Source organism: Diuraphis noxia, unplaced genomic scaffold, assembly GCF_037042655.1.
Source record: "Diuraphis noxia isolate RWA-SAM2 unplaced genomic scaffold, SU_Dnox_SAM2 contig0001, whole genome shotgun sequence".
In the NCBI taxonomy this organism is placed as follows: Eukaryota; Metazoa; Arthropoda; class Insecta; order Hemiptera; family Aphididae; genus Diuraphis; species Diuraphis noxia.
In genome coordinates, this window is record NW_028301711.1 from 42,198,594 (window position 1) to 42,219,552 (window position 20,959).

The 20,959-nt window shown below is 23.8% G+C and overlaps 1 protein-coding gene across 7 annotated transcripts; it reads right to left on the reverse strand.

The window, feature by feature from the left end:
- Window positions 1-1,404: 1,404 nt before the first annotated feature.
- Gnpat (dihydroxyacetone phosphate acyltransferase) lies at window positions 1,405-20,361 on the reverse strand. Of its 7 annotated transcripts, none has more exons than XM_089216845.1 (15): window positions 20,122-20,360; window positions 19,743-19,938; window positions 18,727-18,903; window positions 18,195-18,324; window positions 16,201-16,407; window positions 15,873-16,024; window positions 14,485-14,648; window positions 14,219-14,385; window positions 12,693-12,827; window positions 11,004-11,147; window positions 5,690-5,775; window positions 5,461-5,583; window positions 5,240-5,394; window positions 2,079-2,140; window positions 1,405-1,747 (listed from the first exon to the last, which is right to left on the reverse strand). In XM_089216845.1, coding segments are annotated over exons 1-15 (1,947 nt in total). In that variant the 5' UTR covers window positions 20,124-20,360; the 3' UTR covers window positions 1,405-1,700. The 7 variants fall into 7 exon arrangements, 6 of the variants coding, with proteins under 6 accessions (XP_089072971.1, XP_089072976.1, XP_089072974.1 ...); XR_016189612.1 differs by having other exon boundaries at window positions 1,732-1,747; window positions 5,247-5,394; XM_089216850.1 differs by lacking the exon at window positions 19,743-19,938 and having other exon boundaries at window positions 20,122-20,361.
- Window positions 20,362-20,959: the final 598 nt, after the last annotated feature.

The window sequence follows — 20,959 nt, forward strand, 5'->3', positions numbered from 1 at the left end:
TATTTTGTAGAAATTCAAACTTTAAATGTTTATAAAAAAAAATCGTGAATATATTTTTAGTATTTTTTCAACTAGCATTGTAATAATATATTATATATTAGATAGCCTTGTATTAAATTGTTAAGCTTTTTTACTTAGCAAATACAATTTTATTAACTATTATTAACATTTATAGAAAAAAAGCTAAAATATTTGAAAACTAAAAATGTCCATACCACAGCTCAAAGCAAATCAAAATGACAAAATCTAGTGGGTTGGTGAGGCACGGTCAGGTTAGGTTTCCGCATATGCTCCATATGCGGAAACGCACTGAGCGTACCTACGTACCGGCCGCAGTTGCTCCCCGGATGGGTGACCACCCGGGATTTTTAGCAACCTATCCTTGCCACACATGACACATACACAAATACGTGTTACAACTCTATATACCAATAATCCCTACCGTATTGCCCCGCACCCAATGGGCTATATTGTCACGAATTAAAAAAAATCGAAATCAAAATGTTATATTATATAAAAATAATGTTAAAATATTACTTAGCGTCCTTCAACCATGTCTCTAAAGCCGTCCCTGGTGGAAAAGAAAATAATTACTACAGAGTCTAGCTTCTATTTCCAAATAGAGTTATTATTCACCACATATTATAAGCCTTAAATAAAAGTAACTTGGAGGACTAGTCGTGACTCGTGAAATAAAATACTCATCTTAGTCCGTCGGGCTCCGTCCTATATTTGTCACTTATCCGCGTACACACATAATTATACAGTTGCATCTACACAGTGGCGCAATTATCGTGAGATTTGTAGACTATATGCACATCGCACAGATATTTAAGTCGTCTCAGCACATTTTACTATTTTAGTTTTATTGGTCTGACGTAAGACCTGCAATTATTTGCTTATTCTAACCTAACTTAGCTTGAGTATAAACAATTAATAAAACTTCCTATTATAATTTAGATATAGGTACTTACAATAATTACAATGGGTGTGTTGTATGTATATAAATGCATAGTACATATAAATATACTTACTTTACAATTTTTTTCCCTACAACCATCAAGTCAATATCACAACTGTACCTAATATAACGTCAGCTTACTGTTTTTTATCTCTCAGGCCAACACAAAACATAACAAAATATATTTACATGCTTTGGCATCCTCTTAAAATCTTAGAAATTGGGCTGTTATGTTACTAAAATATCAGGCACTAGTACATAGTAAAACTAATGCAATAGCCTATCGTTATTATTTCAACACTAGAAAATGGCTGATGGTAGTGAATTTGAATTGAAAAATATTATATTGAAGGAAAACCTTTAGAGAAATGCTTGATTATTAAATGAAAACAAATCAAATTAACTAATTTAATTTATCATTTATTAATTTGTTAAACTTGTTACGTCGGCATCTATAAAATACTTACTATACTATTACATCGATTATAGATATTTATACCTAGTTAAGTATATTTGAAATTAAAATATATTATAATATGTGGCTACAAAAATAAAAGATTATAATATATAGATAAATAATTATAATAATAAACTAAGTCACATACATGTTTTAAAATTAAAATTACTGCAAAAAAAAAAAAAAACAGTAAAATAAGTACAGACAATAATATCAGATAGGTAGAAGTTAATCATAATAATATATAATCTACTTTTTAATTTTTTTTTCTAAATCTTGAATTTAAATATTTGATTTCAATAAATTGTTCGTATTTGATATAATGTTATCTAGAATTAAAATGAATAAAATATAAGATTATACAAACATTTAATATTTATTACAAAAAAGTTTATTTCAATATTATTATCTATTTAATTAATATATTTTATTCATTAAAATAAGATTTCAATTTTCCAATTTCCAAGAGAAATTATTATAATTTTCAAAGAGGATTTCAGAACAAATAATAATGATATATTTTAGGATTTAAGATATTTCAAATATTTTGAAAATAGAAAACTACATGTATTATATTGAGTGCATATTGAATGATAAGATAGAAAATACTTAAAATATATTTATTTAAGGAAAAATTAATTTTTTTCTTGAAAATCTTACCAAATATTTGAACTAAGTTCATTAATAGAGTTCTATTTATTTCATACAAGATTGTATTATTTCTGCAAAAAAATAAAATAAATAATTAATTTACAATTTACATTATAGCAAAAGTGTATATTATATAAAAAATAAGTAATAATTAATTAAGTATTTAAGTGCCTTATTCGGTTTTAAAAATATATTTATGCTCATTATTTATTTCTGTAAACGACTCCTATTTGGTGTTTTACTTTAGGTATTTTAAAGTTACAAATTACAATATATCAAAATCACTGCTCACAAAATATGACACAATTTTAAATGTAAAATGCATGACACTGACTGATAAAGTTCTGTCAAACATTAGAACTCTATTATATGAAAAACAAAATTATATATCATTACTTATTAGTATGTTATCTTATCTTTGACAAGTTGTAATTTTATCAATATTATGTGGCTGTGAACAGGAAAGAACAACAAAAAACTAATACATGTGGTATAACTTATAATATGCACTATATTACAATAAAACTACAAATACCTTTGCATTAATAGATAAAAATGTTGAAATATGCTTATTATGCAAAATGCAATCAGTGTTATTTTAATAGGAATAATCTAAATCAGGGACAATTCTCATTAGATTTAAAAAATTTTATTCCAATACACATATAATGTATTTGCATATAAATCCGGTACTAGTAATAAGTAATAACTTTTAACTAACTATAAGTAACACAAATAATGCTGAAGACATACAATGAGTATTGAGTAGTTAATAGGTACAATATTATATCAGTTTTGTACAAAGATAAAAAAAATATTTATACCTAATTATAATAATTTTATGAGACACAACATTATATTATTTTCCTATCTCATATGTGTAGTATAGTCTAAATTCTTCACTATAATTTAGGTATTGTAAATCATAAGTGGACATATAATTGAATTAAAGGGAGGTTAGAATAATCCAATGTAAAATAATCTATCCCACATACTTGTATTTTAATAATAATCAGACGTGTTCAGACTGACTGGTAAACATAAAACTTTAACTATGATAGCTAGGCTTAACATTTTTATGATACTTACATACCTACACTTAGGGGTACTACACTGAGAAAAGATTTTCCAAAATTTGTATTTAAACAAAGATTCACACAAGAATTTTGAGATTCACAATAGGAATCTAAACATTTTTTTGTTTAAAAATGGTTGCTATTGGGAAAAATAATACAATGTGGATCTTTACATGGGACAATGTTATATGTTATTCTATATGTCTGTAATAAATAGACTCAAAAGCTACTGGACCATTTTCAATAAGTCATATAAATAGATTCCTTAAGACAATTGGAGGTGTTATAAATATTTTTTTAACCTCTATAGGTAATTCACACATGAATTGTTTTTTAGCCAAACGATAAAAGAATATTTTTTTTAGCTTATTTGAATGATTTTCATATGTTGTATAATATTATATTGCTATAATAATTAATAGAAATATTGCATGTACATTTTTTTTTTTACTAAATAGGTATATTTAAAATATTTTATTAATAATTTTTTGCATGGACTATGCCAAACAAGAGAGCTAGTACTAGTAGTACTACTATAATAATAAATACCAATAAAAATAACACAGAAAACATGCCAAAACACTTGCATTTTTATTTTCATAAGGATACCCAACATTCCCCAAATCTCTGGTGGACACATCAAATTGTTAACAAACTCGGGTAATTATTCGCAATTATTTTAATTATAAAAATACCAACATTCACTGAAATCACTGGTATATATCAATTATTGCAATCATTGCAAAGTAGACATGGATCTGTAAATATAATAGAGTTATCAAAAAACTATTAGTCCTATGTTTTACACTTAGGCCACCTGTTATTACACCATGTGATTACTTCTATTGGAGACATGTTAAAGTTGGGTACTTTGTATGCATAGGCGTACACACACAGGGGGGAAAGGCAGATAGGCAAAGCCCTCTTGCGGCAACTGGCTTTTTCTTTAATAAATGCATATACATCTGATATCCATACTATATTAGATTATTTTTATATTTTCAAGTTAAATTAAATAAATATGTATTTTTTTTAAATTTAAAATTTAATATTTAACTGGACTAGTATTCATTAGTACAAGAATAGTTGATAATTGATTCAGACCTTTTTAATGTGGGCCTCTGAAGAAAAAGTCTGCACATGCCTATGTTTATATGTACCATCATTGTCATAAACGACATAAATCAAAGAGTAGCTAATTATTTAGCCATTTACAATGAATATGCACTTGATCGCCAACTAGATATTAATTGTGTGACTAAGGTCTAAGGAAATAGTACATTTAAAGGTGCCATTAAATCAATTTTAAATATATATTCAATTTTAATTTTATATACAACATAAGTATTAATCTAAGTTAAAAATGTATAAGCATTTGATATCAGATGAATTATTTTGATTTTCATGACCATAAATAATAATGATGTATACATATGTATAACAAGTAGGTACTGTATATTAATTACTCTCATTTACTGTTGATTTGCTCATAGTAAGGTATTTAATATTTTCCTACAAGTGATTCCCAAATACAAATTCCAATAAAAATAATTTTTAAATGTTCAAGTCTAAGGTATAAAAATTGAAAATGTTATGAATTTTAACTATAAAATAATTTTAATGAAATTCTTCAAGACATGAATTTCATAAACAATTTTATAAGAATAATAGACTATGTTTTTACTGTTGTAATAACAATTTAAGAGACCTTCTATTACATTTTCAACTTTTAACAATGTTAAATGTTCAAAAAGAGCCATACTTATATGAATATTATGTGTTTGAAACTAATATGGATAGACCTATTCCTGTTTTTCCATAAGCCTTTTTTAGTTTTTCCCAAATACTGAAAAGTAATGAGAATTTTCTACCTTTGAAGAAAGTATTTTCTCTGCTATAAAAATTATATTCAGACACAAAAAAACAAATATACTTCTATTAGAATTTAAAAAAAGTTCAAAACTCAACAAACTATCTCTAGCCATAAGTATGCATAACTGTTTAATAATCATAAGACATTAATATAATATATTATTGCATAAATAATATCCACCATAAAATAAAAATATATTTAAATATTTAATAGTAACTTACATATTACATTTTTCAATTATTTCCATTTTATGAAGTCCGTTTAAAGCAGATTTGATTACATCTTTAATTAGACCGTAGGGATGTGTGTGCGATTCTTTAACTTTTGTATGAATCGATTTATAAATAAATTCCTCTGAAATTATCTTTTGAGGAGCCTAAAAATTATATAATATTTAATAAAGTGTAATTTAATCAATTGAAAGTATTATAACATTAGTTACGTTTATCAAACAACTATAGATTAGTCGATAGCATACTATATAAGGATTAATAGTTAAATAACGAAGTAGTTCTTTCTCTTTTTCATTTATATGAAGATAAATTGAAATACTATGTTTAAAATCCTAAAAAAAAATTGATTAATTATGATGTATGTAAGTATGAAGCCCATTTCATAAGATCAGGGGAAAATATAAGTAAACATATATAATGTAAAAATATGACACTTACTTCTTTCTGAGAGCCATGATAAAATACAAACTCATACTCAAATAATCTTCTTAGAAAAATAAACTTTTCCTCTAAGTCCAAGAGGTCTAAAATAAAACAAATATTACATCATGAATTCTTTTATCATCAAGGTTGGAAATAAATAAGTTAATTTCAACTTATTAACTTAATTTATTAGTTTTATGTTCTAATTAACTTAACTTTAACTTAACTCAATTGCTTTTACGTAAACTTAAAATCGACTTCTATTGTTTTTTATATACTTTAAATTAAATTAATTTTGAATTTTCATAATACCCAGTAAAATATTTTATTTATGAATTTTGTTACCATTTTTAATAATTATAATATCATAAAATAAAGAAAACATAACCTAGTAGAAAAAAATAATATATTCATCAGTACATTTGTATTAATATTCATAGATGAAAAATTATTTATTATATTAGATTCTGAACGAAGTGATGAATGTATTGATTTTACAATGATGTGTGTTTTTTTTTTTATGTTTGTTTTTGTGTCCGTGTACAGCATAACTAGTCGAAATAATGCTTCAATTTCAAACTTTGGGGGTGGTTTCCGATGTAAAAGTGAATATCCTTGGTGCATTATAGAGGTCAAAAGTAAACATTTTCTAACAGTTTTCAAAAAAATCGAGAAAAACAAAAAAAAAAAATGACAGAAAAACGGGAATTTTTACGCAAAACCAGTTTTCGACCAAATCGATATTTTTATATGGTTGTAATTCAAAAACTAATCACTGTAAATACTTGAAATTCTCACCAAATGTTAATGTTAGTAATATCTATATACAGTTCAATTTTCAAAAATTTTCGATTTTTTTTTTAGTTATTTATAGACCACTGAAATATTCGATTTTTTTGCGAATTTTTTTTTTAAGTGTCGGTAAAAAAAATGTTGGACAACCAAAAAAACACGGAAATTTAATACAAGGTTCCTTATGAGTTGTTCTGATTTTAGCTAAAAAAATTAAAAATCGTTAGACACAATTTTTTTTTATAGCATTTATAGTTCAAATTTTTACGAACTCTGTCAAAAATGCGAATATTTGCAAGTAATTTTGAAGTTGAAAAATCATAAAATTTTTTGTGTTTATAACTAAGAATTAAAAAAGCGGGTAAGTCGTGGATGTCGCTCTGCTGTACAGTAGGTTACTGTAATGGATGGGATTAAATTTGAATGCAATGATAGGTATCATTGTATACGAAAAACGATTCTGAACGGAGATGATTTGTCAGTCTAGCCGTCTAGGATATATTATATTTAAATATTGTCATATATTCTATTTTGAAACAAATATTTTATTTTTCAATTAAGACGCATTTTGCATAAGGCATGGTTAGTCAATTAGTGTAGTTATCATGTAGTTATCATAATTCATAATACCTTATATATACGAATACCTGGTTTGAGGATAAATCGTTATCATTATACGCGATTTCATAAAAATTTAAAACTCAAACGCTCAAAACATTTTTCCTATAATGACGCTTCAAATTTTCTCTATAGCTATTTGAAGCAAAATTTGTGGAAAACTTGGAGTTAAATTTTATAACCTTAGATATAAATACAAACAATATTATAAATTTTGAACTACAAAATAATTTGCAAACATTCATGGTTTTGACGAATTTTTGTCAATATTTGAAATTCAAATGTTGATAAAAATTTAATTTGAATTTCCGGTGGACATTTTTTTTGTGATAAAGAATGACAAATTTGTAAGGAATCTTGTATTAAATTTTCAAATTTTAGATTTAAAAAAAAATATTTTATGAATTTCTAGCTTATAATAATTTGCGAATTTTCGTTATTTTTACGTATGTTGTCAAAATTAAAATTTAAATGCTTGTAAAAAAAAAATGTGACTATACATTTCTTGTATTTTTCAACTGCTATTGTAAAAACATTTTAGGAGCCTTGTATTAAATTTTCATATCTTAGGTATAATAGGAAAATTTTTCATGAATTTCTAGAATAAAATAATTTACGAATTTTCGTGATTTTTACGTATGTTGTCAAAATTAAAATTTGAATGCATGTAAAAAAAAAAAAAATGTGGCTATATATTTCTTTTATTTTTCAACTACTATTGCAAAACTATATTATGAGCCTTGTATTAAATTCTCAAATCTTAGAATTAAAAAGAAAACTTTTATGAATTTTGATCTAAAATAATTTGAACATTGCCGTAATTTTTATGTATTTAGTCAAAATTTGAACTGAAAATGCTTATCAAAAAAATTTGTGACTATATATTTCTTTTATTTTTAAAATGCTATTGTAAAACTATTTTAGGAGCCTTGTATTAAATTTTAAAATCTTAGGTATAAAAGGAAAATTTTTTATGAATTTCTAGGATAAAATAATTTACGAATTTTTGTGATTTTTACGTATGTTGACAAAATTAAAATTTGAATACATGTAAAAAAAAATTGAGGCTATACATTTATTTTATTTTTCAATTGATATTGTAAAAATATATTATGAGCCTTGTATTAAATTCTCAAATCTTAGAATTAAAAAGAAAAACTTTTAGGAATTTCGATCTAAGATAATTTGAAAATTGCCGTAATTTTTACGTATTAAGTCAATATTTGAAATTCAAATGCTAATAAAAAAAAATCGTGCCTATGTATTCTTATAATTTTTTAATCACTATAAGAATAACTTATGAGGAACTTTGTATTAAATTTTCAAGTATTTTGATAAAGCCAAAAAATTTTTATCGACACTTCAAAAAAAAATTTTCAGACATATTGAAAATTTCAGTCGTATATAAATATCCCAAAAAAAGTCAAAATATTTTGAAAATTTAATCATGTAAATAAAATGCCAATCTAAACAACTGATAAAATTTTCAAGTATCTACGACTTATACTTTTTGAATAATAACAAATATTTAAAATCGTTTGAGGATAAATCGTTATCGTTATGCTATTTCGTAAAAATTTAAAATTCAAACGCACTTAAAATTTTTCCTATAATGATGCTTCGAGTTTTCTATATAGCTACTTGAAGGAAAACTTAGTGTTGTATTTTTAATCCTTAGTTATAAACGCAAAAATTTTTATGATTTTTCAATTTCAAAATTACTTGCAAATTTTCGCGTTTTCGACAGATTTCGTAAAATTTTGAACTGTAAACGCTTATTAAAAAAAAATTGTGACTTACGATTTTTAATTTTTTTTAGCTACAATAAGAACAACTCATAAGGAACCGTGTATTAAATTTTCAAGTTTTTTTGGTCGTCCAACATTTTTTTACTGACACTTAAAAAAAAAATTCTCAAAAAAATCGAAGATTTCAGTGGTCTATAAATAACTCAAAAAAATTCGAAAATTCGAAAATTTTTGAAAATTAAACTGTACCTATATAGATATCACTAACATTAACATTTGGTCAAAATTTCAATTATTTACAGTGATTAGTTTTTGAATTACAACCATATAAAAATATCGATTTTTTTGAAAACTGTTGGAAAATGTTTACTTTTGACCTCTATAATGCACCAAGGATCTTCAACTTTACATCGGAAACCACCCCCAAAGTTCTAAATCGAAGCATTATTTCGAATATTTATGCTGTACACAGACACAAAAAAAAAAAAAAAAACACACACATCATTGTAAAATCAATACATTCATCACTTCGTTTAGAATCTAGACAACACTAAGTTTTCCTTCAAATAGCTATAGATAAAACTCAAAGTTTCATTATAGAAAAAATTTCATGTGCGTTTGAATTTTAAATTTTTTCGAAATAGCGTAACGATAACGATTTATCCTCAAACGAATTTAAATATTTGTTATTATACAAAAAGTATAAGTCGTAGACATATGAAAATTTTACCAGTATTTAGATTGGCATTTTCTTTTTATGATTTAATTTTCAAAATATTTTAACTTTTTTTGAGATATTTATAGACAACTGAAATTTTCAATTTTTCAGAAATTTTGTTTTTGAAGTGTCGATAAGTAGTTTAGATAAGTAATTTTGAAGTTGAAAAATCATAAAATTTTTTGTGTTAATAACTAAGAATTAAAAATGCAACACTAAGTTTTCCATAAGATTTCCTTCAAGTAGCTATAGAGAAATTTCGAAGCGTCATTATAGGAAAAATTATCAAAAAGTATAAGTCGTAGATACGTGAAAATTTTATCAGTTATTTAGATTGGCATTTTCTTTACATGATTCAATTTTAAAAATATTTTAACTTTTTTTGAGATATTTATTGACAACTGAAATTGTTTTTGAAGTGTCGATAAAATTTTTTTGGCCATATAAAAATACTTGAAAATTGAATACAAAGTTTCTCATAAGTTATTTTTATAGTACTTAAAAAATTATAAACATACATAAGCACAATTTTTTTTTTATTAGCATTTGAAGTTCAAATATTGACTTAATACGTAAAAATTACGACAATGTTCAAATTATCTTAGATAGAAATTCATAAAAGTTTTTCTTTTTAATTCTAAGATTTGAGAATTTAATACAAGGCTCATAATATAGTTTTGCAATAGCAGTTGAAAAATAAAAGAAATATATAGCCACATTTTTTTTTACATGCATTCATATTTTAATTTTGACAACATACGTAAAAATCATGAAAATTCGCAAATTATTTTAAGCTAGAAATTTATACAAAATTTTCTTTTTAAATCAAAGATTTGAAAATTTTTAATAATCTATAATATATCCTAGACTGACAAATCATATCCGTTCAGAATCGTTTTTCGTATACATTGATACCTATCATTGCATTCAAATCTAACCTACCCTAGTCAGAGGTCCACCCCACCACCTGATTTACAGCAGAGCGACATCCACTTGCCCGCTTTTTTATTAATTACTTATAATATAGAAAAATTAAGAAACATAAGTTGCTCCTATTATTTAGTAGCTTTGAAACCACAAATTATACTATCATACCTACTTATTTGTTATTAATGAGATTATCATGAATTTTGTCCATTTCAATTTATTTATAAAGAGACGAAAGAATAGATATTAATAACAAAATACATAATAAACATGAGATTTATTTGTCATAAAAGAACAAAGAATTTTTGTTAGGTTTCTTTCATTATAGATATCTACGCAAAAATACAGATACAAAAAAACCAGCGTATCAATAATATTAATCCAGTACACATGACAAACAAAAAAAAATTTTGAAATAATTGTCTTACTTATTTTAAAAGTTCAAAAATTATTATATGAATGTTTACTAAAATCTATTTATTTAAATGGTTTAGATAAAATAATATTTTATCAACTCATCACTTACCATTTTTCCAAATTATTTTACATTTTGAAATTATAACTATAAATGCAATATTTATAATGAAGTGTAATGAAGGATTGACGTAAAGTTGATTCAGAATCAAAGGGAATGCATTATCGAACAATTCACTTTTAAAATTTAGATTCCCTATAAAATAAAATAATTTGATACTTTATTAATCTGTAAATAATAATATAATAATATATTGTGTATTTAATAGTAGTTAAGAATTAATTAGACAGTTATAAAATATGTCATAACTTAGGGGTGGATTCAGGTATGTGGTGAACTCTGGAGGGGGGGGGGGTTGAATGAATTGTGGGGAGTAGATGTCAAAATATGATAATAAAAGTTATTTAATAAGTATATCTAATACATAAACAAGAAAATATACTTTTTTACTTATTAAATAACTTTTATTATCATATTATCATATTTTATAGTAGTACAATTAAATTAACTACTTATTTAATAATAAATATTCATAAAGTTATTTAAAATTACTTAAAATATAATAATGAAGATTATAATATACAACTATTGTAACTGGTGTGAAATGATAATGATGATTAATAACAAACAAATAACAATAATATATAGACAGATAATCAGTTATCTATATTTTATGATATTATTGAAAATTATGCTCATAATTTTGACCATGAATTAATGTTGTCAACATTGTTTACTATATATTGATTGTGTAAATCTAGAAAAGCATTTACTAATATTATTACAATCGATGGTGCTTGGTGGTGCTTATAGAAATTAATGTCTTTGCTTTTTTTTTTTTGGTGGGGGGAGGGGGTATCTTTTTCCTAAATATGCCACTGACGATGCCCATAGATTATAAGAGGCTCAAAACTCATCTTATATAGATTCTTAGACACCATTTATCATAAATAAACTCAAATACATCTATAAATTAATTTAAAAAATAATAAATAATAATAAAAATAAATAATCTACATTAAATTTTAGCCCAAATAAAGTTAAATATACATGAGTAAATAATGAAATGAATAAAATATTTTTTCTGCATCCTAATTTAAACATTATAAAATTATGAGGGCCCCTGCAGGTACAGCTCACTCGGCACTCAGCCCTTCCCTAAATCCGCCTCCGCCATGATCCATATTTCATAATTATATAAGTAGGTATTACAATTATACTATTTTCAATATAGTTAAAACATGTTTTCATATACACAAGGTTTAAGTTTGAAAAATGTATTTATTTTTATTCATGTTAATTAAAGTTAAGTATTTGTTTAGATTCTGAACAATATTTAATTAAACAAAAAATAGTAAAGATATGTCTAACCTTTGTTTAATTTTTTATTTTCCTTTGTTACATGCACTCTATGATAGATTCTTCACTAAATGAGACTTTATTGAACTAAAAAGACTCATATAAAACCAATTATATTAATGTGTTGTTTACTCAAAATTTTAAAGCATTTAATAGATTTTCTTAAAAGACATATTATATCAGTTATTTTTGAAATAACTGTATCGTAATAGAAAATAGTGTTTTTGAATAATTTTTGGAATAAAATCTATAAGTATTGATATAATAGTTTCAGAAAAATACACATCATGCTTTTACTTAAGTTGATTAAAATAATGTTTATCTTAAGTAATTGTAAAGTTTTATTATACTAGATATTCAATAGTATGAATTGATTTTTACCTGGAAAATTAATTGGACAATTAATATTGTTGTGTTTTGAATAGTTTTTTTGAAAATATATTATATTATCTTTCAATGTTACAAAGTGTTGATGCAGTTGAATAGTATCAATGATTCTACTCGTAATATCAATACCTGAAACATATTGTTATTTGTATTGAAATACAAATAAGAAATATATTTTTATATAATTATTTATTGTCTAATAATTAATTAATATAAAAATAACTTCTCGATCTGCTAGGGGTGAAGCACGATCAAATTTCATGGGAGGTATGATCATTCAATATTAAAAAAAACTACATTGAAGCATTTTTTATATTTATATAACAACCAACATTTTAATTCATGACTATATATTAAATTATATGTGGTAATTATTATAGCAGAAGAGAATCTTAAAGCTCTGGGTCTGGGAGTACAATAATGGGAGAAAGGTTTTTGAGATTTAAAAATATAAAATACAAATATAGATAATGTGCTCAACTTTAAGTTTGATAATTGATACATTCACTCAAATATTAAAATTAAGAACACAAGATTGGTTATGCTGATCACAAATTTGTTACACAAGAGACAGAATAAATACTGCATTGACACGACTCTTAATTTTTTAAAATTTATTTCTGAATAGCAAAATAAATAAAAGTAAGTAAGTTTTAGATTCTAAGAGGATGATGAATGTATTGATTTTATAATGATGTTTTTTTAAAAATTATTTATTCATTTTATTTGTGTGTGTGTGTGTATGTGTGTGTGTGTGTGTGTGTGTGTGTGTGTTTGCGCACTAAGTTGTAAAAATAATGCTTCAATTATCATAGTAGTTTTCCAGTGGAAGAGTGAATCTAGTTAGATCAATGGATAAGTTAAAATTTAATGTTCTCGGTAATTTTTAAAAGCAACAAGTAAAATAATAAAAATTAACAAGAGAAAACAGACATTTTTAGTTAAAAATTACTTGACAAAATAAATTTTAAATTTTGGTGTAACTCTAAAACAAATTACTGTAGATACATGCAATCCTCACTAAATGTTTATATTTATAAGCCATAAAATTTTCAAAATATTTTTACTTATTTTTAGCTGTTTACGGATATTTTCTTTTTTCAATTTTTAAGTTTTTTTTTTTATAAATGCACATACAATTTTATTCTTTTGGTAAAAGCTTAAAAATTTAATACAAGGTTCCCCATAAGTTGATATAATAGCAGTTTGAAAATGTCAAAAATACATAGGCACGTTTTTTCTTTATTACCGTTTAAAGTTCATATTTTGACAAAATGTATTAAATTAATTATCAGCTTTATAAAGTTTGTTAGTATTGATGTTTGACGGGATGGACCTAGTGGCCGTTACACCCGAAAAAGAAGAAGTATTAAAAAAATTTTGAAAAAATAAATTTTAAATTTTGTATTTTAAGCATTTAAGGCATACATACAAATAGAATATCAAATATTATCCTTAGATAATAAGATAATAGTTGTATATGCTACTTAAAATTTAATATAATTTATTCCAATATTTACCTTGCACTTCAATTTGAGCCCCACATTTTTTAAATAGTGTACTTATCCAACCTATTTGATTTATTATTACATCTAAATGAATAGCTTCAGTCATATTTTTAGAAATGTTATAAATCAGTGCAACTGATAAAATATTAAAGTATGATAAAATCATATTATGTTGTTGCCTAAAAATAAAAATAAATATTTCATCATTATACATTTAAAATTGTATTATATATCTGTTAATACGATCTTGCATATAATTTACAACGCAAACAATTTACCAATAAATGATTTCATGAGCAAGAGTTGATATAATATTATCTTTGTTATTTTTTCCATTTGCATTAATATCTTTGATATATTTTTGAAGTGAAAAGGGAGAAGCAAAATTAATATAAATATTTCCATAATTGTCGTCAATATTTTTAATGCTATTTATTAATCCCTAAAAAACAGTTTTAAATATCAGATTTTTTTTGTAGGTTCTCAATCCTATTAATAGACTTCATAACTCGATAATTCTTCTGAAAACTGATTTGTTTTTGTCTACCAGTGATCAGTCAGGCCATATTTAAATTTAAATAAATTTCAAAAATTCAAACAAAATGTATTGGAATTGCAGTACAATATGTTAAAAAAGTAGCTTGATTGATATCAAGTAGACATATTACAGAATTCAAATCAGTTTTCATAAGTTACATCACATTAACAGATTCTTTGGTATGATTGTCAAAAGATTGGTACATTTTAGTTCAAACAATTGTCTGTTTGCGATATCCTTAAAGGTAAATAATTTATAAATATTAATTTTAATCATACTGTAACTTTACAAATTGTATAACAAAAAAACTTTTTATGAAAAAATTGTTTGAAAAACATTACTAAAAAATTGACGTTACCATTGGAAAATAGTAATTTGTATGGCATATGCACCTACCGAAAGTGTACAAATTTAAAATTTGGCGCTACACACGCATGTGTTGTCTCCGTCTTACAAGTGCGTAACATTGCAAAAACATTTTCACGCGGGAAAGAACCGAGAAAGATACAGTTATAACTAAGAAACGGAATTTTCACCACATAAAAAGGAAAATTTTGTCTGTGCAATATTGTTTTTATTTTTTTTCGATATCACTTATACAAAATAAATTCTTTTTGTTTTATAATACATTAATTACTTTTTTTGTAGTTCTGATATCGAAAAAATAAAAACGATATTGCACAGACGAAATTCTCCTTTTTATGTGGTGAAAATTTTGTTTCTTAGTTATACTTATAACTGTAGCTTTCTCGGTTCTTTCCCGCACGCAACAGTTTTTGCAATGTTATGCACTTGTAAGACGGAGACAACACATGCGGGTGTAGCGTCCTCTTAAAATGGGTAATTATATACTTCTTATCACTTCCCAAAAATCTTATTTCAGTTCAAAGTCATCTAGTTGAAATATTGAGTGGATCTCATATTGTGATTAAAATATACTAAAATACTATTCTTTACAAAAGATTTATTATATTATGTAAAGGTTGAGTTACTAAAATTATTGTAATAGTAAAATATATAATATATATACATTAATATTTAACAAGCATGTAATTTGATTTAGAAAATAAAAATCTAATAATAACAATTCAGAATGTTAACAAATAAATAAATGTTTATATTTCATACCAATGTTGTTTCTTTTGGTTTAGGAATTCCTAGAAGTTCATAACTAAATAATTTATCCTCAAGTAGGCGGTCATAATTAATTGATATTGGAACAATTATGATATCTTGAACTTCATTTTTTAGTAAAACATTTACAATGCATTTAAGTATACCTGAAAATAATATAACTTTAAATATAATGTTTAAATCAAAATTATCATTTAAACTATTTATTTTTATTTAAACAAATTTTTATTAAACCTGTTATTATAGAACTTATAAAATCAACTAAACAAGCTAATATTTACATACATTAAATACATAAAAAAATAATGTGTTAAAAGTTTACCTAGCTTTGGATGAATAGACTTATTAGATCGACTGCGTGTACCTTCAATAAAAAACTGTAAGGGTGAACTTTCATAAGTTATTAAGTGTTTAACGTAAGTGTACAATACTGTTTGGTATATAATATCTTGTGCATTTTTTCCTCGATGCAAGAAAAAAGCACCACATTGTTTCAATATGTTCCCCATTATTTTCATATTTTTAAAATCTATGAAAAAAAATTTAACTGATTTTTAAGGATTAGGTTATATTTGAATGATTTTCAGTACCTATGTTGATGATAATTACATAAATAACAAAAACAAGCATAAATTTAATATATTTAATCTACTGCAATAAAACAATACATGCAACATAAAAATATTCTGTTATTTTTTATTTCATCACAATACCATGACTGTGTGACAAATGTGAAAAAAACACGATAAGCAATTTATAATAGTATAAATAACTAAAAAAAACTCAACTTTCTTTATAAGTACTTATGTAGGTACCAATCTTATAGTTATATTTTTAATCAATAATATCTTTATCTGTCCAAACTTTAGTAATAAGTTTTAGTAGTTTTACTCATTCAAAATTAATATTTGATATCATACTATTGACATGCAAGTTATTTAATTTTCAAACACATGTCTCAACTATTTATGATTTATAATTAAGCTTATTTCTAGTACTTTATAACAGGGATAGGCATCTATTGAAATTTTTGTAATTGAATGACTACGGGTGTATAGACTAAAAATAGGTTTAGCTTGATAAATCGTAATTTAGAAAATATATCAACAATAACTATCTCCACTATACTTAATTATCATTTTATGAGTTTATGTAGAATTGTGTTTCTAAAACTAAATACATTACATTTAAAGACATTGAATTTTTTGTTTCACATTTTCTTCTTAAAAGTTAAAAAATATTTTTTGTGTTTACAAATAAATTTGTAACTCCAATAACCGAGATACTATAAATCTTCACAAGACTGTTAAAATTATTTAATGTACATTCGTAAATGTGATAAATTCTATAATGAACACTCCAAAGCCTATTATTCTGTAGTTTAATTAAAAAAACAATATTATTGAAAATACATCTTAAATGTGGCACTCAATTAATATTTTTCAAACTCAATGTTCATTTTATGTGGTGAAAATAATTCCTTTAAATATAAATACTGTTTTCAAAAAGTTAATTCTAAATAAGATCATTAAACATTTGAGTAACATTTTTATTTGAATTACTCACAAATTATATTGAAAAACATTTAGATTTTAAAATTAATTCATTTAGTATATAAATAAATTCTAATTTTATTCTCTAACCACTTTATAGTAAATTAATAGTGTAGATACACATTTTTAAATAAAACTTATGTAATTCTATGAGTCAAATTTAATTATTTATATAAATTAAGTAGTTCTATAATTTTTTAATAAATTTCTATTTTAATATGTACAATGAATCAACAATTATATGTATATATATTTTTTTTTAATAAACTAAACTTGAATAAATTTCATTATATTTTATTTTGAATTATCTAACATTCAAATTGTTACCCTATATATTTTTTATTATAATACATATTTATTGTTTTAAATATAATTTATTATAATTATGAAATTACATATTTTTAGTTTATTTTTATTATTATTTTAATTGTAATTGTAGATAATTAAATATCAAATATTTTATTGTTTTTTAAATGCAATAATGTTTTATTTTATGCAAATAAATTAATAGTTTAATATTTACTTATACAATTTGATTAGTTTTCCATAAAAAAATTTAATACTTATGATTTCAAATTTTAATTTAATAGTTACCTTAAGTTGAAAATCCCTGCTTCAGACCAGTCCCATAGAATATGGGACTATATATATACAAATGCAATAAACTCAAAAATTCAATGAATTAAAAAACATAAGCTCATAAAAGTTATAATACAATCAACAATTCTACTTTTTTTCTAATGAATAATTATTGTAAAAATACCCATTGCAGCAGCAACATATGGAATATCAATATTATAATTGAAACATATGAATGCCATTAATATAAAATCCAGGTAACTTCTATGACTTGGAACAAATATCACTGGTGTTTTGTTAAACATTGATTTCATCTATTATGTATTAAAAATGAGTTATCATAAAATTAAATATTTTCTTTACTTTGGTTTAATGTTTATAAATTAATATTTATTAATAATTTTCGTAATTCTATTCATTATTTGTTCTTACATTTTTTAATAAGTTATAAATATATATATATATATTCATTTTTTTTTTTTTTTGGGGGGGGGGATCTGTCTTCATTTAACTTTTAAATATGTTACTTATTATATAAGTACTTACCTAAATAAAAATAAGAGATTAATTTTATAACTTTTTTCTAGTTTACTTAAATCTTTTTAAAAGTTATTTAAAAAATAGTTAAATTTTCTTTAACACCATAGTATAATTTATTTATAAGACTTCAAATAAAATACAATATAATAAATATAATTTTACATGTGTAACATTACCATTATCAGTTTTTGTTCATTTATATATAAACCTTTGAGTTTGGATTTTAGAATTTTAATCAAAATGAATCCCATCATTCTAATAGTTGTATTTTTTTTATTACTCTGAAGATCATCAAGTATTTCCATTGCCTTGTTTACAGCATAGTTCAAATCAATACTGTTTATAGATATTACCTACAAATTAATTACATAATTAGGTACAGACAGCTAAAATCAGGGATCATGATTAGTAAAATTAATTTTAATAGGAGTGCTAAAATTTAAGCAAAACCATTTTTTTTTTCATTTATAACCCACTAAATATATAACATTAATATGGCCTATGTATAGTGTTGAAAGATAAGGTATACCTAATATTAATAAATTTAAATAAATAAAATAGGAAAAATGGAAGAAATAGCTTTTTTAATGCATTACAATAATATACCATTTAGATTAACATCTAAATACAATAAAATATACAGTACCTCTATATATATTACATTACACAATTATGCTATCCATAATATATTTTATGGCAGGCTGATTACATATAGAAAAATTAGAGATCTACTTTTACTCAACTACTGCCCTTCCTTTAAAATAGCACCTCCGACCATAAAAAATTAATTTGGGTGCACATCCAAAAATCTATCGTGATGAAATACAAACTGACGACTAATTAATACTTAATCTTAGCATATTTTTCCTAGTTATCTAGAACATTTCTTAAAGTAGATCATCAAACTATGTTACCCATCAATATAAATAATTCAACTATTTAAATTTGCAAAAAAAAATAATGATTTAAATTTCCTCTAGCCATATGTACAAACACATCATAATATGGCGATATAAATAAGATAAATTTTAATAGTAAAACTATATTAAGTGAATATACATCTTAAATGTGGCACTCAATTAATATTTTTCAAACTCAATGTTCATTTTATGGTGAAAATAATTCCAAAATAATAAAAAATAGGAATATATAATATTATGTATCAAAATAAATAATTTATAATTTTACCAACCGTCGGAATTGTTAGTTTTACATTATGTTCAAGTATTTTTTTTTTCTCGTAATCTGATAAATGTGTTCCTTGAGAGTTCAATGAAAATTGCCCAGTATCAAAAGTTTTTAAAGTCCATTTTAAGTCACTTTTACTTTTTAATGATGTTAAAATATTTTCGAATGAGTTGTAATCTAAACAATCCATTAAATTGCTCCTAAAAATAAAGCGTAGATAGTTCAATAAAATATAAAGCCATAAATATTAATGTCAGCTTAGAATTAGGTACAGGCCAATATAAAAAGGTTTTGTTTACTTTAATATAATGGTAAGAACAAATTCAAATGTGAGGTATTACAACATTTATAGTGTTTTAAATGGGTGATATTAATAAACTTACATTTTCAGAGTACCTATTTTATGTTTAAAAATAAGTTTAAATTCTCCTGTGTTTTAATGATGATCTATAATTCAATGAATTTACAATTTTCTTTTTTCTGCTTAATTGTTAGTCGATCGTACCCGTTGGTGTACAGATTACACTATTACAGTAAAATTTAAATTATACACAAAAATAAAGCTCAATTCTTTTACCGGCTTGATAATCTTTGGAATTAGTATTATAATTATTGATTATATTATTTAATGTTATCTTTCGTTGTATACAATGATAACGTATTTATAATAATAATAATATCTAATAGATAATCAGTTATCATGGGTTGTGTATGATCACCACCAATTTATAATATATAGGTATCCACCTTTTTTTTCCATTTTTTCCCTTTTTGAAACCGGGAACGGGTGGGAACTGTTTAGCACAATAGCTTATACTTATAATCTTGATCACCAGAGTTATAATAATAATAATAATAGTGGTGATTACTGATTAGGTAGATAAGTAGTACCATTGATTATAAATACTACGCACGGCTTTAGATATCTTTTATTACGTTTATTATATTATATTAATTAAATTTATGAAAGCCGTGGTGTATATACACACCGAATAGGTTTTATTACATACACAATTCATACGAAATTAATCGGTTAAACAATATTTAATTCACTATTCGTTACACCAAAAAACAGCTTAAATAGTTGGTAGGTACAGTGGCGTATTTAAGTTTTTGTCATGGCCCATGGGGGGATACGCGATACGCCCCCCAAGTTTCCAGGAATTTTAAAAGCTTATTAATATTAAATATACTTTTTACGTTTGCCAAAATTATAATACA

Bases quoted from the DNA above. Each gene is read 5' to 3' on its own strand.
- Gnpat (XM_089216845.1), bottom strand. The intron at 12,828-14,218 runs GTAAATATTGGA...AATATGTTTCAG, and splicing joins GGCTCAAATTGAAGTGCAAG to GTATTGATATTACGAGTAGA. The intron at 5,584-5,689 runs GTAAGTGTCATA...ATTTTTTTTTAG, and splicing joins ATCATGGCTCTCAGAAAGAA to GATTTTAAACATAGTATTTC.